General features: G+C 50.1%; 1 protein-coding gene across 1 annotated transcript in view; it reads left to right on the plus strand.

Annotated features, from left to right (window-relative positions):
- Positions 1–19,918, plus strand: part of NOL6 (nucleolar protein 6) — a 66,825-nt gene that overhangs the window by 36,685 nt on the left and 10,222 nt on the right. The window contains exons 22-24 of the mRNA XM_034774424.1: positions 1,482–1,606; positions 2,042–2,131; positions 17,364–17,564. Coding sequence (XP_034630315.1) covers positions 1,482–1,606; positions 2,042–2,131; positions 17,364–17,564 — 416 coding nt within the window. The remainder of the gene's footprint in view (positions 1–1,481; positions 1,607–2,041; positions 2,132–17,363; positions 17,565–19,918) is intronic.

Consider the following 19,918-nt stretch of genomic DNA (forward strand, 5'->3'; position numbering starts at 1 on the left):
GATCTTGTGCACCCCCGAAGTAGGACTGTGCGTGGTCACAAGAGCCCTGAGCATATGTCCACATGGCAGGTGCGATTGTAGTGCAAAGAGGCATACCTGCACAAGCTTTAGTCTAGCTAGCCTGGGTAACAGTAGTAGTGTGGACATGGCTTCATGGGCCAGCTGTCAGAGTACAAGCCTGCCCAGGACCCTACTCTGGTTGCTAGCCTGTGCTGAATTCCTGCCATCACATCTACGCTACTGTTATGTGAACTGGCTGACTTTGAGCTAGCGCAGACATTCCTACTCGTGCTCTAGTCGCAGACTTCCCTTTCAGCGTTGACGCACTTGATGGGAGCACCGGGGATCTCCCCTACTCCCAAGCCTCTGTGCCTAGGTAGCAATTCTGCAGTAGTTGAAAGACTCTCGACATTTCAGAGTTTAACGTCTGCTGTGGGGCTTGTTACGAGGTTGTTTTAATGTGTGTTGGGTTGAAACTTCTTATGCAAAGTCTGGTGAGCCTGGGAGGGGCAGGTTTGTCACCAGGTCCTTTTGCTGAGGAGAGTCGTTGGATGCAGAGAGGGGGAGCCAGTGGCACCCCCAGGCATCGGCACAGAGTGCTGGCTGGCTGTTATATTTCTTAAGCTATTTCAGCTGGCATCAGACACTGACTGTGGGGTCAGTGGTACCGGAGATTTCAGCGCTAGTGTGATAATGCTGTGAATATCCCTGACCTCAGATGGGCTGCGAGTGACCCTGGGGTCATGTCAGTGGAAACATCTTGGCCTGGATTGGTCTGTGGGCTTTATATTTAATTGGTGCTGCTCTATACATCACCACAATCTCCTCACTCTGCTTCCCCCCCTTCAGCTGTTGGCTTTGACCAACTTCAGAGTGTCAGAAAATGCAGACGAGAGCTGCCGCCCAAGTCCTAGACTGTTGTCTGCTCAGCCTTGTGTTTGGTGACCGGTTCTGAGCACCCATGTTCAAGAAAGATGAAGGGCCTGTCTTACGAGAGGAGGCTGAAGGAGCTTGGCTTATTTAGCTCAGCAAAACTAAGGCCGAGAGGGATCCGATTGCCCTCAGTAAATACATCAGGGAGGGAAAACTCCAGGGTGGGGGGGAGAGCTGTGTCAGCCAAAGGACAATGTTGGTCCAATCGCAAAGGGGGATAAACTGGCTTTGAGTAAATTTAGGCTGGAAATGAGAAGAAGGTTCCTAACGGACAGAGGAGGGAGGTTCTGGAACCTAGATTTAAAATGAAGCTTGGTAAGTTTATCCAGGGGAAGGTGAAACTGGGTTGCCCGTGATAGCACTAGACTGGATTCTGTGACCTTGGAGGTCCACGCCAGTCCTGTGTTCCTATGGTGAGAGCGCAGAGTGGTGGCTTCCCATGCTGCGTGTGCTGGGCAGGGCTGCTGGGGGCGAAGAGGGATGTGGCAGGCACCCAGGCAGGGCCGATGGACAGGGTTTCGGATGTTGCTTTTGGGTGTGTTCCCCAGATGCGGATTACACCGAGATCAGGAACGAGTTTGTGGCTGCCCGGCCTCACCTCCCCGTCATGTTCATCGCCACCCCCAGAGACAAGCGGAGCTCAGTGTGGACCAAAGAGCGGCCTTCTGCGCAGGTGAGCCAGGCATCATCCTGCCCACCCATTCCTGCTCCGCTGGGGTGCCTGCCTGCAACCAGCCCAGGGTAACTTCTGCTCTCCTTGCACTGGAGTGCTCCGATTCCCATCCCCTTTCTCTGTCAGGGTTATTCCAGATGCGCCTCTTTGCTGGGCCTGCTGCAGAGCTGCCACTACCCAGGGGCCAGGTGTTGTGCAGGCTCTGTTTACCCCCTGCACCTGAGCAATGCTCCCAGCACCTGGGCCCTTGTCCTTCCCTTCCTCATGGCCCTCACTGTAGAAGTGTTGTCCGGCTGAGGACAGTGTCTTCCCTGCCCCCATTGGAGCTGGGTACCTGCCCCTGCAGCTAGCGAGGTGTCCCTATTGCAGTGCGGGGGCTGTGTGATGTCTGGGGTCTTCCTTGGTTCTACCCTCCAACTCTCTGCCCCTCCTCAGATCCTGCAGCGCCTTCTCGTGCTGGCGCTGGAATCGCTTCGGGCGTTGGAGGAGCAGCTCACGGACCCGCTTGGGAGCCAGGATGTGAAGGTAATTCCTTAGCGCGCCTGAGCTTTACCCCTGCCCTGGAGGGGCTGCGCAGGGGTGAGTGGCCGCTAGCTGTTTCTGCAGCGGGGGTTATTGCCCAGATCCTTTCCCCATGCCAGCGGTTCTCAAACGTCATTGCACCGCGATTCCCTTCTGACAGCTAAAATTACTACATGACCCCAGAGTGGCGGGGGGACGGGACCAAAGCCTGAGCCCACCCGAGCCCTGTCACCCCAGGCAGGGGGCCTGTAACCTGAGCCCCGCTGCCCAAGGCTGAAGCCGAAGCCTGAGTCTCGCTGCCCAGGGATTTAGCCCTCGGGCTTCAGCTTTGAGCCTGGGCGGTGGAGCTCGGGCGTTGGCTTTGGCCCCAGCCATGGCGACTCCATTAAAACGGGGTCGCGATCCACAGTTTGAGAACCCCCGCCCTGAGCTTTATAAGAATGGCCATGCTGGGTCAGACCAATGGTCCATCTAGCCCAGGATCCTGTCTTCTCACAGTGGCCAGTGCCAGATGCTTCAGAGGGAACGAACAGAACAGGGCAATTTATCGAGCGAGCCATCCCCTGTCATCCTAGCTTCTGGCAGTCAGCGGTTTAGGGAAACTCAGAGCCTGGGGTTGCACCCGGACCATCTTGGCTAATAGCCCTTAATGGAGGCCCCTGGCAATGAGTTCCACAGGTTGACTGTGCTTTTTGTGTGAAGGAGTACTTTAAACTTGTTTCCTGTTCATTTCATCGGGTGACGTGATGTTTTGTGGGCAGGAGGGAGGAAAACCCCTAAAAAAGTTGTCAGCGTTTAGCCAAAATATTGGAAAAAGTCCATTTTTGTATGAAAATCTGTCTCGGTTGAAAAATGTCCGCCTGCTGTTAAACCCAGGACAAGGGTAGATGTTGTTGAGAGAAGAGAGAGCCAAGTCTGATCCCTGTGGGGCTCTGTAGAGTTTCCCCGTAGAGGTGCTGGGCCTCTTGTCAGTGCAATCAATGCCAAATGGTAGCCTCTTAGCTCACTCTCCTGGCTTTCCTCGTCCTCATTATGCTGCAGTCTGAGTTACTTAGCATCATGGAGCGGGGGCTGTATTTTGAAAACTAACTGCTGTGGAAGTGGCCGTTCTCCAAAGAGCCCAGAAGAGGGTGCGCTTGCTTCAGGCGGCTGATCCTCTTCCGAGACAAGCATTTGGGAAAGTGAGGATGATGACATGTACCGTACAGCTGTTCTGTAAATGAAAAACTCTTCACGTTAGGCCAGAGCCATGTGGGGTCAGTAACGATCTTCCGTAGCTGTTCCCTGCTGTGTTTGACGTGCTTAATATTGCTCAGAGGAGTCTGAAGCGCCTCAGGTGAGGATTAAGCCACCAGCATTCCTGTGTGGTAGGCAGGGGATGTATGGAATTGCTTCCTCCACCATTGAAATAAAACCACCTCTGGGGTACGTCGTTCGAGCACAGCAGGGCTACACCGCTGTTCAGAACGGGAAGGGAAGGATGGCGCATCTAACTGAAAGGGCAGGTGGAATTCTGGGGGGCAGAATGTAATGACTGGAGTGACAGTGTGGTCCGGACTTTGGGGCTCATGCCCTGATTCTTGCAAAAGGATCTCAGGTTTAACCTGTCGGCAGAAAAATAGCACCCCCTAAAACCAGGCTTGGGCATTTGTCTGGGAATGACTCGGCAAGAGGAGCACCCCTCGCTCAATGGCCAGTGTCGCTTCCTGCAGAAATCAAATGTTCCTAAACATAGGCTAAGCATATTTTCCAGAGGGAAAATGGGACACTGCGTGGGGTTACCTTGAGCCTCCCCTCCCCGGCATGGGTCTGAGTCCTCCTCTCCCCCTACCCCTGCAGAGGGCTGGCCTGAGCCACTCGCCTGAGCCTTCCCTGCCCCCCACATGAGGCTGGAGCTGGCATTGCTGCTCACTCGTGCCCTGCCCTCCCCCACCCAAGCCCTGCCTCTGCGCGGAGCTGGCATCACCGTCACCACCCCCTCCCATGTTCCTCCGCACCCCACTTCTTTGACAAAAGTGGGCATTTGTCCCCTTTACTCTTGGCAAGAGCAAACGGGACAAGTGCCTACTTTTGTCAACAAAGTCAGGACGGCCGGGGCGGAGCTTAAAATAGGGACTGTCCTGGCCAAAACGGGATCCACGGTTACCCTACCTAAACAGGTACCTGTCTCGCTTAGCCTGTAAGACTGGAGTACAACGCACCATGCTGTAGGTACAGATTGAGATCAGTACAGCGGCGTGCAGCAAGAGAAGTCCAAGGGAGATCTGAGCGTTGGGTTGTATCCATGTACGTGTGGGAAGCGGCGAGACTGTGCCCTAAGCTCGGCCCACAGTCCTGAACTCCTCCTACAAGCCCAGAGGAGCTGTCTGTTTCTGCTAAAACGATCAGCAGCAAAATTAGTTAACAGTGATATTAAAGTCTTGTCTACACTAAGAAATTGAACAGTTGCTGAGAACAGATTAGACCTAGATGATAGTAATAGCCAGAGTCACACTTTCTCTCTCCTGAAGGTCTGTTCGGAGTCTCCTTTTTTCTGTTTTTATGCTGCCACCGTCCATAGTTCCTTGTCTCCTCAAATATCACCGTCCCTGGTGCAGTACGTTTGTTTGCTCATTCTCTGAGGGCGCACGTCACAGATTGGCTCAGATCCTCTTATCTACTCACTGTTAAGCACTATGGCCCCAATCCTGCTGGTTTCCCTGTGTGGCGAGATCCCTGTTGAAGTCAGTGGGGTCTGTGCAGGCACATGGGTCCGCCCATCCAGAATGTCCTGGCAAATAGGAGCTATTTTTTAATAAGGACTCCCTGCTTGTGTTAGCGACGTCATTTTGTTCCTTGGCATAGATTGAAAATGTGCATCAGTGTCTTCACCAACTTGAATTGTTAATTCCATTCTCTTCATCATTTATCCACACGTATTTTCTCCCCAGCACCTCTTTCCGCTGAGGTACGTCTAAACCCTCTGGTTTGTTCCACATCATAGCCTGCTTGGATTAGCATTAAACACATGATGCTCCCTTGGCTGCCCTTATCTTTACCCTACAGTCCTTTACTGACGCTGTGAGTTCTCGTTTGGTCCCCTCTCCCTACTTTCCATTTCCAGAGCAGGTCTGTTTTAAACCTCCGGTCTCGGAGCAGCCCCCTTGTGGGGAAGCCCCATTAGTTGCTGCTTATTCCTTGAATTCTTGTTTTCAAAGGAAATTGATTTGTTGGTTGCCAGTGCTTTACCTAGAGCCTTACCCAGGAGAATTACCTGCACTTTGGATACTGTGGCATAAAGGGAGAACGTGAATTGAGCCTGCAAGTTGTTGTTGAGGAGGAAAATATTGGGCGTCTGATCCTGAGCAGCCTTTAATGACTTCTAACGAGACTGGTCACAGCACTAAGAATAGGCCCAGATTCTTAATTCTTGCAGTGCTGGGTATTGCAAGCCCCAAGCCTCATTTTCAAAATTGGCATCGTCACGGGGATTCAGTGGGACTTCGGTTTGTTGGTGTCGCAGCCCCGAGTGGAGCAATCCCTGAGGACCTCTGAAAACCCGAGCCCGTGCCTGTGAGCAGGATCTGGCCCCAAACATTTTCTATTTTTTTCCCTCATTAATGTTGTGTGCCTGCTGGAGCACAAGCTTCCAGGGCTTGGTGCTAGGAGGTGCTGAGCACCCCCAGCTCTCATTGAAGCTAGTAGGGCTTAAGAAGAAGGTTAAGACAGCTAGATTGGCGTTCAGGAAATCTGGGTTCAATTTCCAGCTCTGCCACAGATCCTGGGTGGCCTTGGGCCCAGCTTTGTAAAGTTATTTAGGCGTCATTAAAATCAGCATCGCGTTAAGTGCCGCAACTCCTGAACAGCTTTAAAAACCTGGACCGTAATCTCTAGCTGGGCTCAGTAGAATGGGCACGGCAGCGCTTTCTTTCTCCAGCACTTCGCCCGTCCCATCACTTTGCATTGTCAGCTTTTCAGCGCAGGGAGTGTCTGTCTGCTACTGTGTGTCTGTACAGCTCCTAGCTTGATCAGAGATGGAACCTCTGCGCACTACTGCAGTCCAAACAAGGAGTCATTAATGGCCCTAAACACCTTGTAGGGTTGGGCTCTACGGGTTTATTTTGGCAAAACACTCGCAGACTTGCATTGGTAGACCATAGACACCAAGCTTTTTAAATATGAGAGCAAAAATAAATGATTCTTCTGTGGCCGAAGATGCCCATGGTGGTCAGGGACTTCAGCCCAGAGTCTGTGAACTGAGTCTCACTGGGAGGCAAAAAGTTTTACATAGACACAGGTGTCTGCATGGATCTGATTGCAGGATTGGGGCTTAATTTTACGTAAGAATAACAAATGTCTCTTGTTTTTCTAGACTGCGTTATTGTAGCCGCCACGTGAGGCTTGGGGAATCCTCTTCCTGAGTCCAAGTTGATCTTGGATTTTAATAAGCTGTGGTAAAGCTTTAATTAAAATGTTTATTTTTTGAACCAGGTCAGGGACAACGTGTAGTTCCAAGGATTCTCTCTCAAACAGTGGCTTTTGTTCAATCCTGCCTGCTCCTCTTACTCATCTAAATGGCAGCGTGGGAGCTGGCAGCCAACTTCTGCAGAGAATAGGACACCAAGATGGGTGAGGGAAAGAGACTTTAAGTGCAAAAGAATAACGTTAATGACAGCAGAATGGAGATGTAAAGCATAGGAATTGGTTGCTGTGACAACTGCAACTCCAGCAGCCTGGAGCATGTGTGTTGTTATTGTCTGTGCTCTCAAGTTGTTCATAAGCGTATCCCAGTTATTTCTGACTTCACTGCTCGGAAGGACTGCCAGTTTTGTGTGTGCGCGCAAGGGGGCATCTGTGATCCCATAGACTTTTTGTATGGGGTTATGTTAACTTGTGGCATCAATGTCTGTGAATTTCCGACTCTTATACGTTTCCTACATCAGTCCCTGGTGTTTTGTGGACACTGTGCATTTTTCAAGGGGTCTGCTAATTTGGGGCCCTTTCATTTTGGGTGCCCAACTTGAGATGTACAAGGCCAGGTATTTCCGAGGTTCTGAGCACCGATGGCTCTTGTTGAAGGTGTAATGCTCTGAATCTCTGAAACTGGGCCTCTGGAGATGCCCAAACTTAGAGGCTGCTTTTAAAATGTTTTTGTTTTAGGTTTACACTTAACTTCCTTGTTGGTTTGGGTGAGGGGGAGGGAGTGTAGGGAAAAAAATGGCTGAAGGTGCTGAGACACTTTACTGGACTGCTCACCACCAGGTCGGAGCCAGCCTTTTCTGGATCGCTGAAGGGCCTTCTGCGTGAGGGCTGTCCGTATCCCTCCCATGGTTTGTCTTTGTGCTCCCCATCTACTTTGATGTTAGAGCTGGTGGGGGTGAGAATTAATTAAAAGGGACTAAAAACCAATTTTTTTATTTTTTTTTTTATACTGGGGAATTTGTAATCCCCTTTGCCCACGAGAAATGGCTGGAGTATGCTTGTTGAAATTTACTTACACACACACACACACACACACTCACTCTCACTCTCACTCTCACTCTCACTCTCACTCTCACACTCTCACTCTCACTCTCACTCTCACTCTCACTCTCACTCTCTCTCTCTCTCTCTTTTCCGTGGGGCAGAAACCAAGCCTGGAACGCTCCACCCTGCGCAATGGAAACTTCAGAAACTCATGAGTAATTCGCACTGATGTTTATGTGGGATGGCTCGGGCAGCTGGGACTCCAGCTATCACTAGTGCTCCATCTGTAATCCCCTTGTGCACACAACCCTTATTCCCCCCTCCCCCCCAACGGCTGGTTGTGTTACTCCATCGGCCCGTGTTGCTGCAAAGGCAGGTGGAGGTGTTCTATGGAGCCAGCCCTTGGCAGGGCTCCCGGCAGCTTGGGCGAGGCCTTGCATTCCACTGGGTCAGGGATTGACAGCTGCTGTTGGGTATTTGTGTAGCTTTCTTCCCTGGTTAGCCTGGGCCCCTCTCACGGGGGAGTTTGGTTCTTCGTGTGTCTTGACGTCGCTCCCTGTCGAGCTTGGTGGAAAGCTGCCTAGAATAACTCTCAGGAGCCACTGCTCCTTTGTTGGCTGCTGTTTTGTTTCCAAACAGGAGGTTGCCTCTGGCTTGGGCTGGCTTTTCTATTCAATTACTCAGCTGGAAAGAAGAGGCATCGTGGGAAAGGAGGTGGGCATGGGCAGCGCCCGCGAAGCTTGCCTTGTCTTTCCAGGGTAGGACTCAGGCGCTGCCGAGAGAAGCGTGCGTGGTAGGGATGTGTGGCTCTTGAGCTCCTCCGGCCTGGCACGAGGGCAGAGCTTTTTGTAAACTCGTAAGTCTGTGTCTGAAAGTGGTGTGGTTTCCAGAATAGCTGCCCAAGGGACGCGCCCAGCTCTGACATGCTGGGCTGTACAGGCGTGGTCCTAGGGCCCTACCAAGAGGGACTCCAGCTGAGATAAAGCGCCAGCCATTGTCTTGCCCCCTCTCCGCTTCCTCACCCGCTTTCTCTCATGTAACCCCTCTTCCCCCTTGCCTCCTTCCTCTGTGTAGGCTCCCTGCCATCCTCACCCTCTTTGGTTGCTGCTGGCTCCATGTCAGATCTGCTCCGGCCTCTGCTTCTGAGGCTGGTTCCCTGAGTGAGGCTTGTGATGACAGGAGTCAGGACAAGCCCCACGCGTGGGCTAGCGAGGAGGCAGGGCAAACCGTTTGTATTAAGCCCATAGGAGTGGTTGGAAGTGGGGACAAGGATAGAGAGAGGGGGAGGCTGTGCTGCCGTCACCACAGAGATGTCATCACCCTGTCTTATTCAGCAACTGTTAAGTGATGCTTTTTGCATGTCACCCGTTCACTCCGGGCACTGGGGAGATGTTCGTGACACCAGTTCTGTCACTTCCTTTCTGTGTGACGCTGAGCAAGTCGCTTCCCCTCTGTGTGACGCTGTTTCCCTTCCTGCTCTTTGCCTGTCTTGCCTACGTAGATTGTAATGAATAATAACAAAGCAACGTGTAAACAGGAATTAAGTCTTTCAAAACCTGAAAGAGGTTTTGTTACAGGTGGTTAAACAGAGGCACAGAAAGATGCACTCATTCGCCTAGTGGGTCGTTGGCAGAGCTGGACCCTTCAATTCTCGGCTCTAACCAATGGGCCGTATCAACCTGTGAAGGTCAACAGGCAGGAACTACAAAGCCTTGAGAGCAGAGAAGTTTTTCATAGTAGCTAGAGAAAAAACAAATTCCTGACCCCACAAATCTGTCATGATACAGTTGCGCTGACCTGGTTTATATTCTTGGGTGGGTTGGCAGTGCCTAGCAAATCAAACTGGGATATGAAATCCAGACTTCCAGAGGTGCTGGGAAGTGTATTCTTTTTAAAATAAAGAAATTGAGCAGCTGCCATTAGAATGGAGCTAACAGCAACTCTGAAAGTCTGTGTCTTTCCCAGACTCTGCAATGCTGGTACCTCCATTCATTTCCCAGCAGTTTCAGTGTGATGAATGATCAATAAAATATTAACGTCCGTGGTGGGAAATGCCTGCACCGTTCATGGGTACAGAGAGTAGGAATGGGGGCATATATTTTGAAACCCCCCGTTTTGCTTAACAGGCCTCAGCCAGATTAAAAATCTACAGCTGAGATTTTCAAAAGTAATTTAGGGAATGTAGAGAAACTCACCATAAATATCAGTTAAAGAAATGTGTCTGAAGCCCTGAGACGGCTTTGAAAATCTCAATCTATGTATTTTGGGGCCAGTTGGACGTGGCAGCTTCCTTCTAATATATAGTCTAGTCTTATTTAGTCAGTCTTTATCTAGCTGCCAGTTCAGCTTTCTTTTCACTATAGCAGTGACATGGAAATTCTTTCTGATTCTGGGAATAAGTATATCCGCGGTACAAAGACTTGAGCAAAATGACCCCCATTAAGCAATGTTTGCGGCTTAGCAAAGCCAAGCACCAGATGACTGGGGATGTCTGGAAGGTGCTATAAAAGAAGTTGCAAATAAACATGTTGGGAAGAAGTGACTTGCTAATAAAAAAAAAAAAAAAAAATGGATAACAGATTAAATTATTGCTGTGATGGTCGAAAGAGGGGAAGTAAAGGCACAAGGATCGACAACAGGAAAAGAATACTGAAGATTTAATACAGTGATAAAGGATAAATGCAGATTAGCAAAGTTTGAATGGCTGAATGAGAAATGCAAAGAAATTGAACAATTGGATGAAGATAAAGTAAGATGCATCAGAAGATAAGAGCCTTTAATTACAGAAGGAAGGTGATCAATATGATCCTTAAGGACATAAACGGACAATGTGTGACAGACCCTAAAGATAAGAACGGTAGATGGTGAGAATATATCAAGGAATTATATAGTGGCGATAGGCCTGAAAAACCTCAAGTAGAAATCAATCAAGTCCACCAGTAATGGATAAAGAAATCATGGAAGCAGTAAAAAGACTTCAGAATGGAAAAATGCTAGGATGTGATGGAATATTGGCTGAATTATTAAAAACCATAGGCAATGAAGGCTTGAAAGCCCTGCCAGAGGTTATGAAAGATGTTTGAGATGGGGGAAACTGCCAGAAGATTTTACAACCTCATTGTGTATCCACATCCCCTAAAAGAACAATGCTATGGACTGTAAAGACTACAGAACAATCAGCATGGTATCACAGGCCTCTAAGATACTCCTGTGAATTGTTCAAGACTGAATACAAAGAAAGAGTGATTAAGTCAGTGAACAACAATACAGCTTCAAACATGGAAAGGACACGATAAACACCATTATGAACTTGAAGCTCGTATTAGAAAGATCAGCTGAAATGGTGAAACTGGTATACTTGTGTTCCATTGAGTTCCCAAAAACATTTTGACAGAATCTGCCACTACGAATAGCTCAGTATATTAAGAGCTGTTAGGGATTGATCGAAATGAATGCTGAGTAATAAAACAGTGATACTGGAGTCAGAAGGTGTTTGTAATGGGAGATGGTAATGGAGATTGAGAGAAGGCTGTATAATGTCACCAACTTTATTCAACATTTATAGCGAGTGTTTTATGAAATTAATTGAGAAACAGGAAAGGGTATTAAGATGAATGGAAGATAGGTCGTTAATATTTGCTATGCAGATTGACACAGTGCTGTTGGGGATTCAGAATATCTGGTGAAGTTAGTGGAGCTGATAAATGAATATAGCAGGGGAGTATAGTCTAGATCAGGGGTTCTCAATCTGTTTTTCTTTCTGAGGCCCTCCTCCAACATGCTATAAAAACTCCACGGCCCACCTGTGTCACGGTAACTGGTTTTCTGCATGTCAAAGCCAGGGCAGGCGTTAGGGGATAGCAAGCAGGGCAATTGCCTGGGGCCTCATGCCACAGTGGCCCCCGCAGAGCTATATTGGTCAGGCTTCGGCTTCAGCTTCGGATGGCAGATCTCAGGGCCCGGGCGTCAGCCCCGTGCTGCAGGGCTTTGTCTTTCTGTCCTGGGCCCCAGCGATCTAATGCTGGCCCTGCTTGGTGGCCCCCCTGAAACCTGCTCACGGCCCCCCAGGGGGCCTTAGACCCATGGTTGAGAACCACTGGTCTAGAGTTTAGTGTGGACAACATAAGAACAGCCACACTGGGTCAGACCAAAGGTCCATCTAGCCCAGTATCCCGTCTTCTGACAGTGGCCAATGCCAGGTGCCCCAGAGGGAATGAATAAAACAGGTAATCATCAAGTGATCCATCCCCTGTCGCCCATTCACAGCTTCTGTCAAACAGAGGATAGGGACACCATCCCTGCCCATCCCGGCTAATATCCATTGATGGACCTAACCTCCATGAATTTATCTAGTTCTTTTTTGAACCCTGTTATAGTTTTGGCCTTCTTCACAACATCCTCTGGCAAGGAGTTCCACAGATTGACTGTGCATTGTGTGAAGAAATACTTGCTTTTGTTTCTTTAAAACCTGCTGCCTATTAATTTCATTGGGTGACCCTTAGTTCTTGTGTTATGAGAAGGAGTAAATAACATTTCCTCATTTACTTTCTCTACACCAGTCATGATTTTATAGACCTCTATCATATCCCCTCTTAGTCGTCTTTCTTCCAGAATGAAAATTCCCAGTCTTCTTAATCTCTCCTCATATGGCAGACGCAGCATACCCCGAATAATTTTTGTTGCCCTTTTCTGAACCTTTTCCAATTCCAATATATCTTTTTTGAGATGGGGTGACCACATTTGCACGCAGTATTCAAGATGTGGGCGCACCATGGATTTATATAGAGGCAATATGATATTTTCTGTCTTATTATCTATCCCTTTCTTAATGATTCGCAACATTTTGCTAGCTTTTTTGACTGCCACTGCGCATTGAGTGGATGTTTTCAGAGAGCTATCCACAACGACTCCAAGATCTTTCTTGAGTGATAACTGCTAATTTAGCCCCATCATTTTATATGTATAGTTGGGATTGTTTTCCACTGTGCATTACTTTGCATTTATCAACATTGAATTTCATCTGCTATTTTGTTGCCCAGTCACCCAGTTTTGTGAGATCCTTTTGTAGCGCTTTGCAGTCTGCCTGGGACTTAACTATCTTGAGTAGTTTTGTACCATCTGCAAATTTTGCCACCTCACTGTTTATCCCTTGTTCCAGATCATTTATGAATATGTTGAATAGGACTGGGCCCAGTACAGACCTCTGGGAGACATCATTATTTACCTCTCTCCATTCTGAAAACTGACCATTTATTCCTACCCTTTATTTCCTATCTTTTAACCAGTTACCAATCCATGACCTTTCCTCTTATCCCATGACAACTTACTTTGCTTAATAGCGTTTGAGAGGGACCTTGTTGAATGCATTCTGAAAATCTAAATACACTATATCTACTGGTTCCCCCTTGTCCATATGCTTATTGACCCCCTCAAACAATTCTAGGTCAGACATAAACTATCGTGATATGCAAGGATCCTGGGAAAACATGCAATGGGTTCCAATGAATGACAGAGCCATTCAGCAAGTGAGAAACTATTACTACTTAGGAACCATTATTACAGAAGATGGAAGATTGGATACTGAAGTTAGCACAAGCATAGCAAGAGAAAAAGAGACATCCTGGAAGAATAAACATCTGATGAGAAGAGACATAAATCTGAAGACTAAAGTCTGACTCTTAAACTTACTTTTGGTCTGTGTTAAATTATGACTGTGAAACATGGAACTTCAAACAATCAAGAATAAAGAAGATACAATCCTTTGACTTATGGTGTTATAGAAAAATTCTAAAAATATCATGGATAGACTGCACAACCAGTGAAAAAGTATTGGAGATGGTTGGAAATCAGGAAACACTAGTTAAAGATCTTATGGAAAAAGAGATTTGATGTGCAGGGCACATGTTTAAGAGGTTCAGCGGGTGATGCATATTTATGGGCACTGGAAGGAAAGTTAATGGCAGAGGAACGTGAGGCAGAAAAAGAGAAGATCGTTGATGGATGATGTGGTCTTCTGGGTGGATCAAAAGGACTATTCATCCACAAAGAGATTAGCAGAACAGGCTACTATAGTTGCAAACTTCCAGTAATGGAGAAGCCAAGCAACAGGCGCAGGGCAGCCGTACCAAAAGGCAGAGCCAGAGTACGGCTAATCCCTTTCATCAGGCTAATGGCTTGTCTGCCCACCAGAGTTGAAGCTGTTTCAACTAAAGGTGTGATGTTGTATGATGTTCAACTAGTGCAACTTTGTGTGTAGACTGGCCTAAATTAGCTTCCTTTTACTTTGGACAGTGGCTTGGAGGGGTCTGGCAGTACCCGAAAATTAGCTCTATATGGTTGATATGACTCTCAGACCAAACCTTCAGCTGCATGTTCGAGGACAGAGCAGAGAGGTAACCGAAGCTGTGGCTAGTGAAAGGAGCTGGTGGGACTGAGTTCCCTGTGTATGGGCGTTAACTTCACAATGCCCCAGCCAGAGGGCTTGGCATTAGTTGGTTCCTTTATTGGCAGTTTCAACAGGGAAGTTGAGGATCTAATGGGCTATGAAAATGGAACTCGCGCCTCTGTCTTAGAGGTGGTCCCTCCAGACCTAAGTCACCTTAGCAGGGCAGCACGGGCGATGCTTGCTCGTCTACCCTCGGAGCTGTAACGTTCTCTGGGGAGATCAGAGGACGCGGTTTCCAGGGCCGTGGGGGAAAAATGCCTTGTAAAATGCAGCTGCGAGCTGCACCCTCCTCCGTTGAATCAGAAGGGATGGAATGCGGAGCAGGGAGTGGCTGCCGTAACCAGGCCATGCTGCACCCTGACCTTTCTCATGTTTTGAGACACTTGGGGCTGCGGTTCAGACTGGTCCGTGGGGCTGAGCACCACCCCCTCTGTCTATGCCCCAGAACTCTGCCAGGGCAGCGAGACCCCTGCTTTTCTCCATCAGCATCCTAGCTGTTCAGGCTCCTTTGGGAGGTAGCACTGAACAAAATCTCCCGCCCATCCAATCTCTTCTCCTGCGGAAGCCAAAACTTCCCAGGGCCCTGTCCTCTAGACAGGACCACCCGCCAAGCTCTTTCTCTCTTACCTTCCTTCTCCCTAAGGGAAGAGCAGGCCAAATGGAGCAAGCCAAAGGCCCGCAGGCCCTCCACCTGCAAAGGGACCTTGGCAGGTGCTCTGTGGCAGCTTCTTGCTGGGGGAGGTTCAGTCTGAATAACTTTTGCCCGGCCCTGCCGGCTAGGCCACAGAGCTGCTAAGAATTCCAGGCTGTCCGATTGTTACCCTCCACAAAGCCTGGCTGCTGACCAGCCTCCAGGCCTTCCTGGGTGGCGTTCCCCAACCCGTGAGTTTCTGTGCTGATGGGGCAGTGGTTGGCGACCTCATTTATTCCACAGATGAGCTGCTTTTTCCATTTTAACGCAGCGGCGGCCAAATCCCCACATCTCCTCTCTGTCCAAATATTGATCTGTCCGGCATCGCTCCGCTCTGTTAATAATAAACCCGTCCCCTCCTCCGCCTGTGCGTGGTTGAAGACTCAGCTGTCCTCTGAGGGACCAGCTGCAGCACTGGGGCGGTGGAAGGCCGGAGATGAAATCCCCACGTCCCTGGCACAGGGGCTAGGGGGTTCTGAGGGAGGGGGCCGTCTCATTGTGTTACATAGCCCTAGAGATGCCCTTCAGCTTAGTTCAGCTCCACATGCCCTCGGCAGGGAGCCTGTTATTGCTGGGAGTCCACGCCACTCTACATCCTCTTTGTCTCCCTAGCCAACGTCACCCTTGACCTCTGTGATCTTTAGGTGCCTCCTTACTGCACCCCTGAGGGTCCCTGACGTTGTCCCTCTCCCAATGAGTTTTCTGTCTCCTGGGCCTTACCCTCGTTTCACACATGAAGGAAGCCCGTGGGTCCACCCGCCTCGTAGCCAGGATGAGAGAGAGCATATGCTTGGTCCCTAAAAAGGCTACTGTCAGATCTTCTGGCCAGGGCTGCCTGAGGGTCTGGGGCTCCCGTGCTCCTCTCCTCTGAGCTAGTGGTATTGCTGGTCAGCATTGCTCCCAGCTTCAGTGGGCCGGGGAGTGAGAAGCAGAGCCCAGTTGGCCCCTCCCCACCGCCTGGCCAGAACACAGTGGTTCGGTCTCTCCGCAGGCCTGGGAGCCCAGATTGGCGTGGAAAGCAGCCGCCCTCTCCCCTGCCCCGATCATCCGACGTGACCAGATTGCGACTGGCTCTTCTCAAACTGTGGGTGGGTGAGAGAGTTCAGACTGCACGACAGCAGCTAGGCAGTGCATTTTATTCCCTTCCTTATGGCTGGCTTCAAGTGGCCTTGCAGCAGAGAGAAAATCCCAGGCCGATGAGAGGAGGGAGGCAACACTGAGCATGGCTCCAGGAATCCTGGTTTTCAATTGTTTCCTGCTCCCTCTGTTTGAACTTGGCACAAACCTCTGGTTCCCTTTTCAGAGAGGAAGCTGCAGCATGCAGCCCACCAGAAATGAATGCATTTAGGGGTGCTGGGGTTTCTTCCCTGGCCTGCTGACGAATAATCTAACATCCTTTCCATTCCCTCTCCCTTTAATCTGTCATGACTCTCACAGACGTGCCCTGAGCAAGTAGTGCAGCAGGTGTCCTACACCGAGAGAGACCCTGACTTAGCTTCCCATGCTGTTTGAGACACGGGATTTAAATCCTGCCATCAGCGTATCCACATGTTGCTTGACTCTGCGGGAGGGTTTTCCTGTTGCACTCATTAGTGAGGCTGCTCTGTTCCCCCCCCACGTAGTGTGAATCTGATTCATCGTTTGCCGTGACATGCACGTAGTTACTGTCTTGCATGCCACTGATCCGGGCGGTGTAACCATAATATGTTGCTCTTAGGATCTTTTGTTCTGAGGCTGTCAAAATGCTTTATGGGGTAGATACAATTAACTCTACTACCCAGATGGGGAAGCCAAGGCAAGAAGAGATTAAGGGTGCGTCTACACCCGCTGCTAGCCCATGCTGACTCAGGCTCATGGGGCTGTTTCATTGCAGTGTAGATTTCCGGGCTCGGGCGGGAGCCTGGGCTCTAGGACCCTGTGAGATGGGAAGGTCCCAGAGCTCGGCTCGGCTACACAGCAATGAAACAGCCCCCGGAGCCCGAGTCGGCTGACACAGGCCAGCCGCGGGTTCTTCGCTGTGGAGACTTGTCCGTGGTCTCGTAGCAAGTCAGTGGCTGGGCTGCGAGTCGGGCCCAGAAGTCCTGACTCCTCCTTTCTGCTTCAGTCACTAGACCACACTCCCAGTCTCCTACTCTAACTAGGGATGTAAAATGTTCATTCACCGGTTAACTGATAAGCCTCCGTTTTATTGGTAATGTATTCAATTAACGTTTAAACTCGGCTGCAGGCCCTACGCCCAGGACTCCTGGCAGCCGGGACCCGGGGCACACCTGGGGCTGGCAGGGGAGCCCCACGTAAAACATGGGGATTCTGCAGCAAACCCCCCTCCCAACTGCACTCCGAGTTCCCCACCTCTGTTGTGAACTCCTGAATGGTTAAACGTTTAACCGATACAATTTGAATAGTTTAAGTGGTTACTTTTTTTTAAATGCTATTTGCATCCCTAACTGGGTTGATTGAAAAGCCCTTTCAGCAAAGGTACTGAAACAGATGCTGGCCTGGAATGGGACATTGAAGAGTTAATGATGCCGGGAACTTGGTGGGGTATCGTTCCCTCCTCTAGGATACCTGGGCATGAGATCCAAGGCTCCTATACTCTATCTTGCACATTGCAAGCAGTGTTACCCCTGTCTCCCTCTCCTCCCCTTCTGCAGATGGTCTTCCGCCCACCGCTGGATTTCTATGACATCCTTATCCACCTGAATGCCAAGCAGCTCCCCAGGCACCTGGAGGGCGTGGACCGACCGGCGAAGTCTTTCAGCCGGGGAATGCTGAAGAGCGATGCTCCGGTCAAGACCCTCGCTTTCCCAGTGGTGGGTTATGATCCAGTACAGTGCTACCTCCAGGAGCTGAGGGTAAGCGTGGCTGTGGGCCTCAGGGGTGGGTATGCACACATGTTCAGCTGCTCTGTGTGGGTATCTTGTGTGCAGATTGCTTTCACTGCAGGAATTGGTTACTGGAACCTCTCCATCTCCTGCATATAGTGACTGCATCCCTATTCCACGGGAGTGGGGATGTCAGCCGGTAAAAGAATCGCCATAGCAGAGGATAGCTCAGGGGTTTGAGCATTGGCCTGCTAAACCCAGGGTTGTGAGTTCAATCCTTGAGGGGGCCACTAGGGATCTGGGGCAAAATCAGTACTTGGTCCTGCTAGTGAAGGCAGGGGGCTGGACTCAATGACCTTTCAGGGTCCTTTCCAGTTCTAGGAGATAGCACCTGGAGCCCTGCGTAGGGGCCTCACAATCCCAGTGCAAATGATGGGCCTAACAGTGTCTTCGTGGTTTAGTTAATTTAATGTTTCTGGCCCCCTAACCTGGCCGTGGCGGGTGCTGGAGCAGTGGGATCACTGCAGAGAGCTCTCTGAGTGCCTGATAAAAAAGAGGAGTACAGAGTGCGGGGGGGATGAGTGGCTCACAGGACTGATCATGGGAGATGGCTGTGTCCACATCTAGGTGATGCTGCACATGATGGTTGTTGGGTAGCCTACGTGTCATGAGTCTGGATGCCGCAGGTATCCACAAGGTGGAAACCACTGCAGCTGGCACTAATTGGCTCCTTAGTAGTCTCTGCAGGGAAGCTAAGGATTGAACCAGCCATGGGAACTGAAGTCCTTATTCGCTCATGGAGAATGGTCTCTCCAGGGTTGGTTTCAGGCACGTTAGCGAGGGGAAGCCTGCTCTGTGGATAAACAGAGAACATCAATGTAGCATGTTTCACCAGTGCACGCTGGCAAAGCCCTTATCCCCTCACCTGTGTCAGCCACCCAGTGGGCACGTGGCAGCAGCCTTAGGGTACATCTACACTACAGCGGGGAGTCGATTTAAGATACGCAAATTCAGCTACGTGAATAGCGTAGCTGAATTCGACGTATTGCAGCCGACTTACCCCGTTGTGAGGATGGTGGCAAAATCGACTTCTGCGGCTTTTTGTCGGCGGCGCTTACTACCACCTCCGCTGGTGGAGTTAGAGCGCCGATTCGGGGATCGATTGTCGCGTCCCGATGGGACGCGATAAATCGATCCCCGAGAGGTCGATTTCTACCCGCCGATTCAGGCGGGTAGTATAGACCAGACCTAAGTAGCATTCAATCTGGGCAGCAGATGCTTTGCGGGCATGCAACCCTGTCTCATCAGCTGCTGTGCGAGAAGCACTCTGGTTTGGGAAGGGCGTGTGAATGGCTCCCAGCTTTGCATGGAAGATCATGGTGCGGAATGCGACTAGGAGGTGTGACACCAGTCTCCTGGCAATGGGGACTGGCCCAGAGGCACAATAATGTTCATAGAGCCATCCCTAGTACAGGACATGGTGATCCCAGCTGAGCGTGATTTTCCTCCTCAAAGAACAGACGGCTGGGAAGATGGATCCCCGTAAGGGGGGACTTTGAAGCCTCTTCTGTGTATCCAGGGGGTAGACTCTTTTTGGGGAAATCCCTCTCCTGGTGTCTGGAAGTCAAGAGACTCATAGGTCCCCAAGATTTCGGAGCTGTGACCGCAGTTCTCTCCAGTCGATGTCTGTCTCAGAGAAAGTGGAGCTCATTCAAAGAACAGATTCATACAACGGCACGGATGGAGAAGGAGCTTTGACGTAGTATTAACTGGCTTGAGCTCAGAGCAGTTAGCTATCCATGAGAGCACTAGCTGCAGAGTTGAGCAACGGAGATGTTCTAACAATGTCTGAGCACAAGCTACAGTAGCTTTTGTCAGCAAACATGGAGGCACCAGGTCCACAGCCATGTTACGAGAAACCAACCTGCTATGTTCATGGGCAGAAAAGAACCCTCTGTCCCTTCTGGGCTCTCGGCATAAGAGGAGAGTTATACACCCGGGCAGAGTGGTTGAACAGACAGAGGAGAGAGCCAGAGAAGTGGAGTCTTCACCCAGAGGTCTTCGACTCAATACTCGGAGCCCTCGGTCACCCATTTGCTTCCCAATTCAGTGCAGAGATTCCCACTTTCTGCCCCAGGTGAAGGGTTCACTGACCTGTAGCCATGGATGCACACTTTCCGTGGCTGGAAGGGCTGCTGCTGTCTGCATTTCCACAATTTGCAGCACTCCCCAACGCAGTTCAGGGACTACAAAGCAGACAGCAGAGGTAATTCTGGTGGCCCTGCGTTGTACGTGGAGAGCCTGGGCTTTAGACTTGGTGCAGCAGGCAGAATACCCTTTGTTTCTCCCACGCTGATGGGATCTTCTATGATGAGGACCGATCC

The sequence above is a fragment of the Trachemys scripta genome, chromosome 6 (assembly GCF_013100865.1).
Source record: "Trachemys scripta elegans isolate TJP31775 chromosome 6, CAS_Tse_1.0, whole genome shotgun sequence".
In the NCBI taxonomy this organism is placed as follows: Eukaryota; Metazoa; Chordata; order Testudines; family Emydidae; genus Trachemys; species Trachemys scripta.